This window comes from Bombina bombina, chromosome 1 (assembly GCF_027579735.1).
Source record: "Bombina bombina isolate aBomBom1 chromosome 1, aBomBom1.pri, whole genome shotgun sequence".
In the NCBI taxonomy this organism is placed as follows: Eukaryota; Metazoa; Chordata; class Amphibia; order Anura; family Bombinatoridae; genus Bombina; species Bombina bombina.
This window is the reverse complement of record NC_069499.1, coordinates 583,735,397-583,752,705: the sequence shown is the minus strand read 5'-3', so window position 1 is coordinate 583,752,705 and position 17,309 is coordinate 583,735,397. Positions and strand designations below refer to the sequence as shown.

General features: G+C 36.8%; 1 protein-coding gene across 20 annotated transcripts in view; it reads left to right on the top strand.

Moving 5' to 3' along the window:
* LRRFIP1 (LRR binding FLII interacting protein 1) overlaps window positions 1-17,309 on the top strand; it is a 244,359-nt gene that overhangs the window by 167,329 nt on the left and 59,721 nt on the right. For 17 of the 20 annotated variants that reach the window (XM_053698848.1, XM_053698833.1, XM_053698827.1 and 14 more), the window contains 7 exons: window positions 322-357; window positions 8,675-8,800; window positions 11,462-11,533; window positions 12,235-12,405; window positions 15,027-15,119; window positions 16,039-16,131; window positions 17,190-17,282. In XM_053698848.1, coding sequence (XP_053554823.1) covers window positions 322-357; window positions 8,675-8,800; window positions 11,462-11,533; window positions 12,235-12,405; window positions 15,027-15,119; window positions 16,039-16,131; window positions 17,190-17,282 — 684 coding nt within the window. The remainder of the gene's footprint in view (window positions 1-321; window positions 358-8,674; window positions 8,801-11,461; window positions 11,534-12,234; window positions 12,406-15,026; window positions 15,120-16,038; window positions 16,132-17,189; window positions 17,283-17,309) is intronic. The other 3 variants (XM_053698835.1, XM_053698839.1, XM_053698840.1) reach the window with 3 other exon arrangements.

Sequence of the window (17,309 nt, the reverse complement as noted above, 5' to 3'; positions counted from 1 at the left end):
TTCAGAGACTAAATGTACATTGTGTTAACTTAGTTTGGCTACAGACAAGCATTTCAGTATAAGAATTCATGTTTAATAAGTTGCTATATTTGTGTGCACGTTGATTTTTTTTTATACATATTTACTGACCTAATTAAGCTTAACTGTCTTGGCAATTTAGTGTTGTATATCTATGTAACCGAGATTCGTATGACATGAATGCATGTGCCGTGAAATGGCGCCACCTAGTGGCAAAATATATATTTACACTGCATTTTTTTGTGTCTTGATTTTTTTTTTCTCTTTAAACAATACGTAATGAGAACATTTTATTATTTTCAGATAGAAGAAAGACCAGACAAAGACTTCACAGAGAAGGTGAGATTAAGTTGTTTGTGTTTCTCTTTACTTTAAAAACTAGCACTCACATTTTTCAAATGATTAAAAAAATATTACCAAGTTGATTAAGTTTTTACTTATTTTTTTCTTATCTTGGGGGGGGGGGGTTATATATATATATATATTGTATGTATCTATATATATTGTATGTATCTGTGTTGCGGGTAAAGTAAGAAATTGGGTTATGCTGGCATTACCCGGGTAAACCTGATATTATCCAAGCGGCTGTGGGTAAAGTCCAATGTAACATGATAAATCTTCTCAGAGTGCATCGAGTCACTGCATCAAACATATATATGATGCACTGTAATTCAAACATCTTCACTATCTTTTTTGCCTCCGCATGGGGGGCTCAAGGGCCCCCCCTATTAAAAACCTCATTCCCCAAGGATCACTTGGGGTGGATGCCAGAGGATCAGCAGGGCCTTCCTTGTGAACTCCCCAGGCAGAGGCAAAAAAAATAATAATGTAGATGGGGGAATTACATTACATCGGGCTTTAAATACACACACACACACACACATATATATATACTGAGCAAAGAAAGGCGGCACTCACTGGTCTTATCATATAAAAAATAACTTTTAATGTTATAAAAAGTTTAAAATATTGGGATGTACATGACGTTTCGATGCCTAACTGGCATCTTTTTCAAATGTCCCAAAAGAAAGAAAAAGTGAATCCGAAGTGGTCACACCAGTTATGTGGCGTTCCCCATGAGAGCATGAAAGTACTGGCTATGTGTGCTTAATACAGAGTTAATCCGACAGCGCTAACTAAAGTGACCTTGGCTCCCTTAACAAATGGGTCCCTAGTTACCCATAGAAATTGTACAAAAATAGAAATATGTAAAGGGAGCCCTTATACAAAAGGCTAGGTCGGAAAGATAATTAAGTAGTGAGGGTATGTATAAAAATATTTAATTAGTTACAAGACCTATATAATATGATATTAAACTCATAAAAATAATTTATAAAAACAATTTCAAACATGGATCCATGGTACAATATTTAAAAGAGATTTACAAACAGTGTTGATATATCGTAACAGATACAATATGGAAAAAAACAATGTGGAACTAAAAATCAACCGCTCTAGGGTCTGATTAATAAGGTATAAAAATAATTAAATGATGGTAAATGTGTGCTGAGACAATAATATGAGAAATTTAAGTGAAAAACTAAAAATTGAATGTCTGATGGTTATTCAAATGTTCCAAATATTCCAACCGTGTAATAAAAATCCAAGTGAAAGGGGGGCGGAGCTAGCCTAGCAACAGACTGGTCGCATATTACTAGTGCTCCGCATAGATTTCACTTTTATGCAACAAAAATGGCCATTCACCTGACTGTAAATTAACCCAAAAGCGAGATTGAAATTGAGAAGAACTAGACCTAATTGGATGTGCATCTTAAACTCAACAACTAACGAGAAAATCGGGCTATCCACTTTCTTGTTCTGAGCGGCCTGAAGCAGAAGCCATTTGCAAGTGGCCATTTTCCTGACCTAGTGGTACATCATAGCCCTTATATTTTACCAAAATCTCAGTGAAGAGGTCTTTTACGCTACTTTCTCTCCTACTATTATGGATCCCATGACTTCTGCATCCCTGGTCATGGAAGGATTATGTGGGATCATAGACTTAGCGTTTATAGACATGAAGAAAGATCTCCTCTATATACTGGCGAAACATACCTCCCCTCCACGCTCTGTTAGCAAGCATCGAGTGAAGATGGAAATGAAGTCTGCCTACAAGGAGGAAGATTGTGAGACACGGAGCCTGCGGGCGCAACGGTCTGGGGCATTGTCGCTGATAGAGACTGCTTCTGCAGCGGAGCAAGTGATGGGGGCTGTGTACATGTTCAAAGGAGTCCCTCAGGCCCTACAGACACCCGCTTAAGGATCAAAGACAGAGGCTATATATCAGCCTGCACAGACCGCGATCTGGGAGCCAGGAGACAACAAACTGACAGATGCTGTGGGTCAGACCCTGAGAAGGCGCCCTCACGGTACTGGCAAGCGGTGCCTGGAGGCTAGCTGGTTGATTCGAGTTGGCAATATAGATTCCTTTGCGACCGAAGCTGATTTAGGGTTGCTACATGGCGCTCTCACTGACTGGTATGTGTGGCTTGCGACTATGGGGACTAAGAATGTTTGCGAGTCCATGGAGCACTATTCAGCCTGGTGGCATGGAGTGGGATAAGGATGACTCTGAGATGTTCATTCACGATGCTATATAGACTAATGGTGTAGTTAAAAAAGATATTCGTTGCTAAGGTTGTACAATGTTTTTCTGGTCCGGTTATTATTGTATGTTTGCAACTGTTTTACATGACCTAGTTTCTGAAGTCACTGTTTACCTGCATTACGGTTTTTTAGTATTCTGCTATGAAGGGCTTAATGTAATTTGCCACTTAAACTGTAGGTTCCTATCAAATGTATGTCTAATATTTGTTTTGTCTCTTGTTCTTTGTTTGAACTGGTTTGCTATGATGGCTATATTTGTTGTTACTGGTTAATACCACTTATTCTATGCTAGACTTATATTCAAACATATTATGACCTGTTCGAAAATATTTTTATATTTGCTGCAATAATCTAGGCACCTACATTAACATCTAACTCCTAACCAGATTAAGTTAAGTGTGTTAAGATTGAACCTGTACTCAATTTTATTTTATCGGGTATAACATAGAAAGTAGTTAATTACTAGTTACCAAAATGTATTGATTCACATACAAATATCTGAGAGGACGTCATACTAGACCTAATGCTTCCTAAACAGAGGTTATTAGATGTGGGTTATTGTATATTCATTATTGTGAGGTGTAACCTACCTACTATCTAAATATACCTATGCTTTACATCTTGTATAACTTTGGAGCACATGTATATAACTGTAGCAATTGCTTATACGCTAGCTTTGGGAAATCTTCGGTATAAGTATATACTAATAAAGTTTGCCCTGAGCTTACTACTTCCATAATAGTGGCTCCGCCCTCCCCCCTAGATTTGTTTACTGGTTAAACAAAGGAACACAGATTCCATCGCTCCTTTCCCTGATACCTTTTATATATTTATATCAATATAGCGGCCATTGATAGCCCCTTTCCTGTTTTGTCTGCTACTCCCTCTATTATGATGCATCTGAGTGACTAGGCCCATAGTGGTCGATATCTGCCCTAAGGGGATTGGGTAGCAGATAATATAAATAAAAATGAGGTTTCACTTTTATAATTCAGTTTAAGAGGCAGAATGTTAGTGCAAGCAATGTTACTGATATAAGTTTATTTTTTAAGAACCTCTGTTATGATCGGCTTAATAGTTGGAGACATGTTAATTCTGAGCAATCAAGATATTTGTTTCTGGGCTAAGGAATTTCACAGTCTATATGAAGTCTATCGCTTTAATATTATTTTATGTTTGTTTCTTATGGTCCTTTATTCTATTGTAACATGTTTCCTGAGAATACTGAAAATTGAATTTTCAATGTATGACTTGTGTGGAGACGTGTAAAAACAATTCTTCAAAAATAATCCTTAATTAGATTTCAAGACAACTTGGTGATATTGTGCAAAAATGAAGATAAAAAATGAAGATAAAGATATTTTCACATTTTTCTTATTTTTTTAAGTGAAGTCCTGGCGATTCTCAATTATAAACAAAAAATCCAAAACCTGTGAAAAGAAAATAGTACAACATAGAGCAGTAACGTTTAGTATAAACTCTAAATGATTGAAATGTGACTCACCATATATGCCAACGCGTTTCGGCCCACCAATAGGGCCTTTTTCAAGACTGATATATGGTTATAATGGTGCTTCCTTTATACTACCTTAGCTTACCCAATTGGCGCCAAATGTGTGTAAAATTGCGCCAATTTTGGTAGCCCTATGACCCGGATGTTGATATTGTGACCGGATGTGTAAAGTGAAAGAATGGGGCATTATTTTCGTTGGTCAATTATATAGATGTACAGTATATTATATTAAAAATTAAAAATATGTCCCTTTATAAGTGCATACTTCCTTCCTAAATAAATGTTGTTCATTAATTATTCGAACTTCTCTTTAATTCCGCTATCATAATTTAAATATATTAAAACCGGAAGCTTGATTTTGCGCTAAACCGGATGTGTATCCAGTGTGTGTAAAAACCGGAAGTGAAGGTTTATCGTCAAACCGGAAGTTGTCTAGAGTTGGTAAAAACCGGATGTTGTCATATATTTATCGTCACCGGTGATATGGAAAGGATTAATTGGGGGCACTTTGTTAATGGGACCTCAATAGTCTTAATGATGTTTACCAACATCAGAGAGTGGGGGATACTAATTGCACCAATCTGTAGTTGAAATGTTAGAATTAAGGGAATGTGCCTTAACTTCCGGTTTACTACTTCTAGTAAGCCTATGCTGTAAAAATTAATATATGAGGATACTGATGTAAATGTGCTCCTCAATTAAGCAGAACCTCGTTCAATGGTTGTGATAAACAAAAATTGTAGTATAATGACTGTATCTCAGTCATTATACTACATGAGATACAGTCATTATACTACGGATAGCTCAGTCGGTAGAGTATCAAACTTTTAATCTGAGGGTCCAGGGTTCAAGTCCCTGTTCGGGTGGGCACTTTTAAAACAGTCACAAACTGATCATGTTCCAAGAATTCACAGTATATATGTGAATATATATAAATATAACTTAGAAGTACTATTTTCTTTTCACAGGTTTTGGATTTTTTGTTTATAATTGAGAATCGCCAGGACTTCACTTAAAGATATTTTCACATTTTTCTTATTTTTTTTATCTTCATTTTTTATCTTCATTTTTGCACAATATCACCAAGTTGGCTTGAAATCTAATTAAGGATTATTTTTGAAGAATTGTTTTTACACGTCTCCGTTTTTTCTCACTTGGAACTATTTTTCACTTGGATTTTTATTACACGGTTGGACTATTTGGAACATTTGAATAACTATCCGACATTTAATTTTTAGTTTTTCACTTAAATTTCTCATATTATTGTTTCAGCACACATTTACCATCATTTAATTATTTTTATACCTTATTAATCAGACCCTAGAGCGGTTGATTTTTAGTTCCACATTGTTTTTTTCCATATTGTATCTGTTACGATATATCAACACTGTTTGTAAATCGCTTTTAAATATTGTACCATGGATCCATGTTTGAAATTGTTTTTATAAATTGTTTTTATGAGTTTAATATCATATTATATAGGTCTTGTAACTAATTAAATATTTTTATACATACCCTCACTACTTAATTATCTTTCCGACCTAGCCTTTTGTATAAGGGCGCCCCTTACATATTTCTATTTATGTGTGCTTAATATATACTGTTGGTAGCACTTGACATCGAGGCTGTGCTCAGGTGTGAATAGTCTATTTTGCGCCGTACTGATTGATACAATTCCCACCCACCAAGCTTCTAATACGTATGGCTGTTGTGTGTTCAGCCGCATGGCTAATATGCATAATTATGTGAGTTCCTTTGTTAGCGTGTTGTGGCCAATCAACTGGCATTAGTTCCCAGCTTCAGAGTATACCCTCACTTGTCACGGCCAAAGTCAGAATTCACCAGTCAGAAAGCTGTTCTTCTGTGCCTTACGATGATTGATGCCTCTGGCACAGCAATGCCGTACACTTCACATGAAATCGCATCCCATCGTCATCAGCTGTTGTGTCTGAGAAAGCACCTTCGGCTTTATATGTGAAAATCAACATCTGCTCAAAAATCCGGTTATATAATGTAGTACACATCTGTTCTTGTCTTGATCACAAATGCCTCACTTATTGCGGGTACACATTCGGTACATCATTATCTTTGGAGACAGCTTCTACATTATATAACCGGATTTTTGAGCAGATGTTGATTTTCACATATAAAGCCGAAGGTGCTTTCTCAGACACAACAGCTGATGACGATGGGATGTGATTTCATGTGAAGTGTACGGCATTGTTACAGACCCCCAAGACCCACCATTGGAAAGGTAATTACCTTACCACTCCAACAGTGTAAGTCTTGGGGGTCTGAAAAAAAAAAAGAAGTTTGTTCAAAAATAAAATAAAAACTTAAAAAAAATCTTAGCACCCAGGTGGGAAAGTGCTTAGCACTCAAAGGGTTAAAGTGAGGGTAAATCCTAGCGCCAAGCTGGATTTCCCACATGGTTATTGGCTAAGAGCTGGAAACGTCACTTCTCGGCCAAATAGCGTTCTGCCGTGGGCTGCCTTTAACAGCTCAGTGCAGCGAACACTGCTAACAAATAAAGGGGCTTTCAGAATGAAGTATTTTTTACTTAATGAATGAAAGTCCCCTTTATTTGTTACGATGGTAAATCCTAGCATTTCACAAACGCTAGGATTTACCATCACTTTAAGTAAAAATGATAAAATAAACTGTTACCATTTTATTTGTAATTCTTTCCTGTTTTTGTACTTAAACCAACCAGGCTGTCTAAGAGCATGACTATGCCTTTCATTAAACACTGTACTGGAACATAACCTCATAATAAAGACAAATTCTTATGGAACCCGACAGACTGGAGAACATATCTATTTAGATATTATACAGTCAACATATAAATGGTAATTAAATCACAACATAGAATCCATTTAATTAATTTAATCTATTTAGATATTATACAGTCAACATATAAATGGTAATTAAATCACAACATAGAATCCATTTAATTAATTTAATCTATTTAGATATTATACAGTCAACATATAAATGGTAATTAAATCACAACATAGAATGCATTTAATTAATTTAATCTATTTAGATATTATACAGTCAACATATAAATGGTAATTAAATCACAACGTAGACTCCATTTAATTAATTAAAATAGTAGATTGTAACCTAATAAATACAGAACTGTATGGGGGGGGGGGGGTTATATCTAGTCCCCAAATCTACCAGTTGTTCTTGTTCTGGATTATGTTTGCTGCAGAGATAATCCTAAAACCAGAGCTGTTTGTGGATCTTAGATTTGTAGACCTTTTTTCTAAACCTTATAACTTGGGAGTGACAACCAAGGTGGTAAAATACAAGTTATCTTAATTCCAGAGATAGGTAGCTATGGTCTTTGTGTTCTGCTAAGTTTTCCAGCCTTCATTTAAATCTCCCATATCTGTCTCACCTATTGCCTCATTTTCTCCTCATTTTTTGCTGTCATTATCCTCACACAGTCTCCTGCCTTTATTCTGTACCTCATTAGCCATACCATACTGCTTCTATTTTGAGGGCAAATGCTGCTGTTAGTTGTACCATGGTATAGAGAGTGGGTCTGAGTGTAATTAGGCTTGTGCAGTTAGAGGAGAGCTGAGAAAAGGACATGTCAACACCCCCTAGGAAATGACCGTGAGTTTCACAGGCCTTAGATCCATCATCTGAAACAAGGGAGTCTGCTGTTTACCATGAGGAATCTGAAAATCCTACACCAATCAGGAAAGTTACAGATTTATAACTCAGTTATTCAGCCTGTGTTCTGACCTTCTTTGGTAAATGTAAGGCTGATCCTATGAAGCAGGATTATCCATACACTGAGCTCAAAATTAGATCCCTCGTAAGATGTAAACCATGCAATATGAATTTTGTTAATTGTGTTGCCTGCTTTTGCTGTAATAATCTCTGCAAATCGTGCTTTTGTCACTTCACAGTAACTGGGCTACAGGTGTTCAGTGATTTCAGAGCATTGCAGGGGCTTATTTACTGTTGACCATAGGAAATAAGTCCAGATAGAAATTATCAAGTACATTTTGTTGGGTTTAACCTGAGAACCCTGCAAATTTTTATGACAAAAGCTGTTTAAAATGTGTATTTATTAACCTTTTTTGATAAAGGTGGTTAAGCTGATCAAATGGACATTAAACCCATTTTTTATTCTTTCATGGTTCAGATAGAGCTTGCAATTTTAAACAACTTTCCAAATTACTTATATTATCTAATTTGTTTTGTTCTCTTGGTATCATTTGTTGAAGAGGATACTTAGGTAGGCTCAAGAGCTGCTGATTGGTTGCTGCTCATATATACTTCATGTTATTGGCTCACCCAGTGTGTTAACTAGCTCCCAGTGGTGCATTGCTGCTTCTTCAACAAAGAATACTAACAAAATTAAGCAAATTAAATAAAAGTAAATTGGAAAGTTTTTTAAAATTGGATTCTCTATCTGAATCATGGAAATTGTTGGGTTTCATATCATTTTATTATGGCCATGTGTCACTTTTCTACTCCTTTTTACATTAGTCTAATTTGCTTTATTCTTTACAGGGGTCTCGCTCTGCATCCAGTTTGTCAGCAGCCACCTTGGCCTCCTTGGGTGGGTCGTCCTCCCGGAGGGGCAGTGGAGACACTTCTATATCTGTTGACACAGAGGCATCAATCCGAGAAATCAAGGTGAGTTTTGCAGAAGTCTTACAGCTCTTTAGCCTGTATGTTATCAGATCTCACTCCCTACGCCAGTTTATTTACAGGAAGTGGCAGTCCCTTTGATATATATGTCTGCTTTCATGGATTTGCTGGTATATAACATTATACAATTGACCTTATTTAATCATTTTAAATACAATTAGTTTGCTATTAGAAACAAAGAGCTGTTATACAGCTTTAATAATGATCAGTGTAAAAGTGGGTTAATGTCCCTTTATGTATAAAATCTCTAATGTTTCCAAGAAAATCCAAAAAGCAAAGTCATCTTTGCTTTTTTAGGTTTTCAAAATGCTGCACGTTACCTATACAAAAGCTGTCTGATTTGCAGGTTACAGGCCTCTTTAGTGAGCATGGGACAAGCTTCATTGTACACAAAATCAAGGTGTGTTTAATGTACTATTAAGTCAGGGGTTAGTTGATGTAGATTAAACACATCAGCCAAAAGTTTACCTTTTCTATAATGTGACTTTCCGGCTCAATGGTTTGTGAAGCCCAATAAAAGGTTAACTGCGTATAATTTCAGCTGTGCTGTGAACATATTTGTTTAGTGAGCTCATCACTTTGTTGTCCAGAAATACCTCTTTGAAATATTCTAAAGTGTTCTGCACATTTCAGTACAGGTTATACTGTACACACACTTGAGCACAATATGATTGATTGGGTTCTTAAAGTGATGGCGTTTCAAAAACACTAGGATTTATCAGTGCTATAAATAAAATGGACCTTCAGTCATGAAATTTAAATAAATGTATGTAACAACTACCTTTTTATTTTGTTGCAACGTTATTTCTAAACCTTATGCCTCCTGCTGCCCACTGCAAAACTTTTTTTATTTAGTGAGGTGACATTTCCACATCTTAGCCAATGTTCTCTTGCTATCTTTATTTGAAAAGCAGGAATCAAAAGCTTAGACCAAGTGTAGCCACCAATCGCTATCCAGGGTTCTTGCTTTTCAAATAAAGATACAGAGAGAACAAAGAAAAATGTATAATATAAGTAAATTAGAAAGTTGCTTAAAATTGGCTGCTCTATCTGAATCTTTTTTGGGGGGTTTAGTATCCCTTTAATTTCTAGAGAAAGTGAGCAAAATAAATAATTATAATTTCTATTATGTATATTATTATAGTAAGTGTTTATTGTCTCTTTAAAGGGATATGAAACAAGATTTTTTTTTCTTTCATGATTCAGATAGATCATACCATTTAAATATCTTTCCAATTTACTTCTTTTATAAAATGTTCTTCATTCTCTTGGTACCGCCTGTTGAAAAGCAGGGAAGTGTCTGGGGCACTATATGGTAGAGGTTTTGCAAGAAGGTTATCCATTTGCAAGAGCATGATTAGATGACATCGCTATTTTCTTCCATTTAGTGCTCCAGATGCCTACCTAGGTAACTCTTCAACAAAGAATACCATGGGAACAAAGCACATTTTGAAATATATATTTTTAAATTGTATGTGTGCTTTCTGAATCACAAAATAAAGTGTTTGTGTTTCATAACCCTCTACGTATGGGAGATAGACTACAACCTGTCTGAAGGGCCAAAATTAGATTTGTATTTGCAGTTGTGAGGAGTAGAAAAGATCCAGTTGCCCCATGCTTAATTTTAGGTGCGGCTGGCAGGGGAAATGGGGGACACCAATGGGTGTTTTAGGGCTTCCTGGCTCCTCGAGCCCTGGCTTATAGCACCATGCTGTTTTTAGCTGGTCCGCCACTTCTTCAAAGTGAACACTGTGTCTAAATCTTAAACCCATGTGCTCCTTGCAGCAGAATGTATATGTGTTGGGGAGCAGTAGGAAAGTAAGACAACTTATGGGCATTTTAATTGTATATGTGTTTGTTTTGTACAATAATAGAGGCCGATCAGTAAGCAGCTGAAATGATATGTGCCAAAGTATTCATCAATAAACTATTCCTCATTTTAAGTGTGTAAATAGGTTATCTATATTATTTGTTTTTTCTAAATGTTCTCACTGCACTTAGAATGATTCAGAGACATAAGGGCAGACTTATTTGGTATTTGGGCTACTGCAGTTAAGCACAAATTCAGAATCATAATATTTTAGCAACAAAGTGTTAATGGGTATAGTATAAAACCACTATCCCATAATTTTTAGTTTGCAACTTTTTGTGGAGTATGAGTAGCTTGGCTTTAAACCAGACATACTGTAAGGTTTTGAAACTGACCTACCATTGGACTAGCAACTGTATCTGCCCTTTAAAGGTAGCTCATGTTTTTCATCAAAACTCATTTTTAGTTGATAGATCCTAACTGTAGAGAAGCAGTTTTTAATTTTACTCTGTGTAACACTTCAGTCAAACATGAGAATTTGTCACACAGTCCTAAACAGTCTTGTTTTAAATGGAGATTATTGGTGTTGTGTGCCTAGGCATGCAGCGATGAGCTAAGCTCCAACCGGCTAGAGAAAATGACATTTAGATTGTGTAGGCTTCTATGCATATTGCTTTGGCTAAAGTCTTCTCTAGCCATACAAAGCTGTCTTAAACTAGCCCAACCTTCTATCTACACTCCATTTTCTGCCTTTCAATATTTTTTTTTTCATTCAACAACCTCCTTTCCTTTTCATTGTTCTGTCTCCCTTCGTTTCTTTCCGTTCTCCCTGTCAGGAGATCAGTGAATTAAAGGAGCAGATTCAAGATGTAGAAGGCAAATACATGCAAGGTCTGAAGGAAATGAAGGTAATATAGCTTGTGTAACTGCCCAACACTGGAGAGGGACATTTAAAGGGACATGAAACCCAAATTTTTTCTTTCATAATTTAGAAAGAGCATGCAATTTTAAAGAACTTTCTTATTTACTTCTATTATCTAATTTGCTTCATTCTCTTGATATTCTTTGCTGAAAAGCATATCTAGATAGGCTCAGTAGCTGCTGATTGGTGGATGCACATAGATGCCTCGTGTGATTGGCTCACCCATGTACATTGCTATTTCTTCAACAAAGGATATATAAAAAATAAGCAAATTAGATAATAGAAGTGAATTGGAATGTTGTTTAAAATTGTATTGTCTACCTGAATCATGAAAGAAAAAATTAAGGTTCAGTGTCCATTTAATTAAATCCCTTTCCCCAGTGTGAAGAGTGGAACTAACCTCACTTCCTGTCCAGGTAGTTGAAATTAATCCTTGCCATGCCTATATCAGGTCCTGGCTCTGTGTGTCAGCTATCATTATACAAATAAGACAATAACACTAGCAGGTACATTGTTATAATGTAATGTGTGTGGCATTAACAATGGGGTTGTCTTGGTCAGATTTAAGATTTTTTAAAAATTTAACTTACATTTCCCTTTCTCTTCATTCATTAATTTCCCTACCTTTCCCCTCTGTTATCTACTACTTATTAACTCTTTCTGCTACTTCTGATTTGTATTCCACAGGATTCCCTAGCAGAAGTAGAGGAGAAATATAAGCGCTCTATGGTAACAAATGCTCAGCTAGATAATGAGAAGACCTCTCTGCAGTATCAGGTAGACAACTTTCACGAAGTTCTCCTGGAGCTGGAAGAAGAATTGGCGGAATCTCGACGCCAGTATGATGAAAAACATAAAGTAAGAAGCTGAGATGGGTTTGAGTGGCATGTTGCTGTATTTGGGCTCTGAATATTGTTTAAGTTGGGAATATGTGGAGATGTGTGTATTGGAACACTGTTTTTATTGGTGGCCTGAAGGAATTTTCTACACTGTGAGTGGTGGTCTGCAGGTTGTCATATACTGAGTGTGTGGTGATTTGGTGTTTTATTTTGGCTTGGTTGATTGTGTATTATGGAATCTGTGGATGGTAGATGTTGGGGGTCTTGAGATAGCAGTATGTTTTAAAGACTAGAGTTTCGAGTTGTATGTTGGCTTACATTGGATTTTCTGGAAGTTGACAAACAATGGGAATATGAAAAACATGGGACAATATCTAAATGCATAAAAATCATAAGTGTTTCACATACTTTTTCAAAACAGACGTTCTTTTGCTTTGAAAAGTAAAAGAAAAACATATACCAAACCTATATAAATAAATATATATGTATGCTTGGTTATGTAATACACACACACACACACACATATAATATAAAATATATATATATATATATATATATATATATATATATATATATATATATATATATATATATATATATATATATATATATATATTTGTCAAATGATGCATTGGAAAATTGTGTTAACTTTGAACTTTCTCTGAAAAAAATGCTACTCATTTGAGTAGTCCTTTTGCATTATCTTTCTAGTATACATTTATTGTTTATGCTATTCTACTGTGTTTAGTAGTCCTTTAAGGTCCTTGATATGTACATTTGCAGACTATAGGGATTTCTGTTTGGTTAATAATATAATTTTAGACTTCTTTTCTTTCATCAAATGGTGAGAGTCCACAAGTCATCATGTGCAAGTATTCGCCTCCTGACCACTAAGAGGAGGCAAAAGACACCTCAAACAGAAGAGCTTGAAATCAATCCCACTTCCCATGATCCTCTGTCATTTTCTTTTGCCTCCTTGATGAGTAGTGAGTTGAAAGTGAAGTGCAAATCTACTAGTCTTTGAGTGTTGTCCTATAACCAATCAGAGGACCAGTATCTCCTCCAAATATTCTGTTGTTCAGAGGGTTAGACAAGTAGTTATCAGCCAGGCAGTGAAAGGTCTTTCTTCAGCAAGAAATCTCACAGGCCTCCTTGTGGATCCACAGCCCTCCCCAGGTGAAAAAACTGACTTGTCCACCAATCCCCTGGGCTGTAGATGCTGTTACTGATTTAGATCCTTTGCAGCAATACTTGAACCTCCTAGGACGGGCTTGTCTACTGGAAGAAAGTTGCTGCAGCTGAGGTAAGCACAGTGGACAAAGGTGCTGATGGGCAACTTTTTGCTTCTTCATTGCCCACCGGATATTATTATGAATATGTATACCTACTAGCCATAGAACAAGCTATTACACTGTGGTTCATTCCTGATGTGGGAAACCAGACAATGACCCGTTGCCCAATGTGCCTAGAGGGATATGGCTGCACCTCACTGACGAGGCCCACAATAGTCTGAAATGTGTGTCTGGGGTTTGCTATGTCTCTCTTGTTCAGAGAGGGATTGCCTGGTATTTCAGGGCTGGGCTGTTCTATTTAGTCAAGATCGGACTGATATACTATAGTTAAGATCTTCACTGAGTATGGAACATGCTGGGCAAAAAGTGGCTGCTTCTAGGGTGGTTACTAGCCATAGAACAAACTGTTATGCTTTTGTTCGTTCCCTTGTTGAGCACTTCTCTCTCTTTGTGTATGCTTTACATAGTCTGGGGACATATTTGTATAAACCACACACATTATAATAGCAGTTTATAAAATGTTTTTTTGTTTGTTTTTAGCAGCTTGACTTAAAGCCTTAATTTGTAAGGCTTATTTGGTTGCAGCCGTAAACTCGCCATGAGCACATTACTGCGCATTCTGTTAGAACAGTTCCAGCTTCTTGGGCTTTCCTAATGAAACTTCAATTGGTCCAATTTGCTAGGCAGCTGCTTGGTCTTCTTTTCACACTTTTTTAAAGTTTTATCACTTTGATGTGTATGCTTCTTCTGAGACTGCTTTTGGCAAGAATGTTCTGTGGGCCGCAGTGCCTGGTCAGTAACGTCCTGCATTGACTGTTTGTCCCCCACCCCTATTTCATGGTGGTTTTGTGGGCTTTACTGCTTAGGTATAGATACCTGCATGTAATGAATTGTGGACTCTCACCATCTGATGAAACAAAACTTAGTCTTAACTGCTAAATTAATTCCATGAGCCTCACCCTTTCTTTCAGGTGGCAGCAGTACTTGTTTTGTTCTTCTCTGCCCCGCATTCTTTCCTGCTTTTCTGTTTTCCTCATCTACTTGGTTATATGAATGACTGAAGCTCATGGAAAGTGGGAGGGATTTAAAGCTCTGGTGCGTTGGATTGTCTTTTGCCTCCTTCTAGCTGTCAGCATGTGTGATGAATCGTAGACTCACCACCATGAAACAAATTAATTTATCGGGTAAGCACAAATTTTGTCTTTATAATCTGGATATTAGAGATAGTTATAAATGGGTTTTAGGTGGCAGGCACAGATGGACTCTTTATAGGTTTCATTTACTTTTTTATGTCGGTAGTTTGTTTTTTAAATTAATAGCATGTGTTTGTTCTTTGCATTTTCTGTAGGAATGTGAACGACAGAAGCATGAACATACCGTCCTGCGCTTCCAGCTGGCTGAGATGAAGGAATCTCTAGAACAGCGGGAGCAAATGTTAGCGGTGAGCAGTGGGATTTATCTACATTTAGCCGGAAATTAAAAGCTTTAAGAGGGTGTTCAGGCAGCCATACCGATACATAGGCCTTAGGCTTTTATTCATAATTACTTTGGCTCTCTCTTCAATACAGGTAGCCCTCAGTTTACGCCGGGGTTAAGTTCCAGAAGGAATGGTTGTAAATTGAAACCCAGTTTATAATGTAAGTCAATGGGAAGTGAGGGAGTTAGGTTCCAGGCCCCTCTCAAAATTGATATAAGTAACACCTAATACATTATTTGTAAAGCTTTGAAATGAAGATTTTAAATGCTAAACAGCATTATAAACAGTATCAAATAATCATACAACACAGAATATATAATTAAACTAAGTTAAATGAACAAAAACATTTGCTAAAACAGTATTATAACTTAATTAAATAATCACACAACAGATTGTATCATCAAACTAAGTTTAATGAACAAAAACGTTTTTTTACTTGCATTTTTCTGCAATAATTTTTCTGCATTGTTAGCATGTTAGATAATATTGGATCTGCACCTATTCTATGCATTCAATCTGCAGTGATCAATAGGCAGTTACGCACCCTCACCTCAAGCAGCTGGACAGGAAGATAATAGGGAAGTGGCTGCTAAATCTTGTTGCTCGATAGCTAATGTCTGCTCTCTGTACACAGATCAATTTCAGGCTGTTAAATTTGCTTAACTTTGCTGAAACACAAGCGGACAGCTCCACCTACTGGCTATTTAATTAGTGCACTGCTTTTCAATGCATTTCAATAGCAGTCCCATGACTGAAAAAAAGGTTGTTATTCTAAAAAAGCGCAAATTGAACCGGCGTAAACCGAGGGCCACCTGTATATGGATCTTTTCTGTCTCTTTCACTTGTTCTGTTTTCTTTTCTTCCTCCTTCCTGTTAACTTTAGGAAATCCGCCAGCTGCAGCAGAAGCTAGACAGCAGTGTCTGTGAGATCTGTGACCTGAAGGAGACCATAGAATGGAAGGAGAAAAAGATAGGGGTATGAGGCAGAGTAAGGGGCGCCCTGTGCTTAAACCCCTTTAAGGGGAGCCACAGTACCATTTAAGGGAGCCTTCAACAGCTGTTTAAACTCATTTTAGTATGTGATGCCTTGAACATTTCTTGAAATGCTAGCCTAGTATGAGGTGTGACAAACTGCTGAAGTAGTATATTATTGTAGTATAAGAGATACCATGACATATAATCTAAATTCTAATATAAGATATGACCTGAACTTGTGCCTAATTAATACAACACTATTGTGACAAATACCCTAAAATACTGTTAATCTATAACGTATTTGCTGAATTTACATATAGTGTGAAAGATTCCCTGAACTCCAAAAGAGCTTCAACCTAGTATGAGATATGACTGAAACTCCTGAGTCTTAAACTAGTATGAAGTAGACATCACATTTTGCTGTAGAATGCTGTAATATTCTACTGGGCATTTATTATGGAATCCTTAAACTCTTGTTAAACCACAACACAGTGCAATCCTACTGCATTTCTGTTAACCCCTAACATTTTGTTGGAGTGGATGCTGACATCTCACACTAATGTGAGAATAGTTTTAAATTCTATTGAGCCCTCAGCTCTCATAAGGTGCCAAATAAAAAAGTAGCGACCACCAGAAGGACCTTGTGAGGAGCATCACTGAACTGCTTAAGAAGAGCTTTGAGCTTATGACATGTGAGTACAGAACTGAAGTTCAGCTGAGCTAGCCCAGTTTGAGGAGAACAACAAACTCCAAATCGTTCTGACAATAACTTTCAGCTGTCTCAAAAGTCCACTTAGAGCCTCCCTTTTTCTATGGTTACTGTGTGCTCCACTTAGTCTTCTTTTCATTACTTTTTATTTGTTACTGCATTCCCTGTGCCACTTCTCTCTCCCTATATGTCTTCTCATTGGTTTCCGTCTCATAATTTTCTCCATCTCATCTCTTTTTCTCATAACTTTTCACTGTCTAAACCCCAACATTCTAATTTTCTCTGCTCTCTTCCTTTCTCACATCACCTTTATCTATGCACTCTCCTCTGCTTCCTTTGGGGAAGTGCAGGCATTAGAAAGACAAAAAGATTTCTTTGACCCAGTTCGCAAAGAACGCGATGACCTCAGGGAGGAGGTAACCCATCTAAGGGGGCAGCTGAAGGTATGATAGCATTTGTGTCACCCCTTT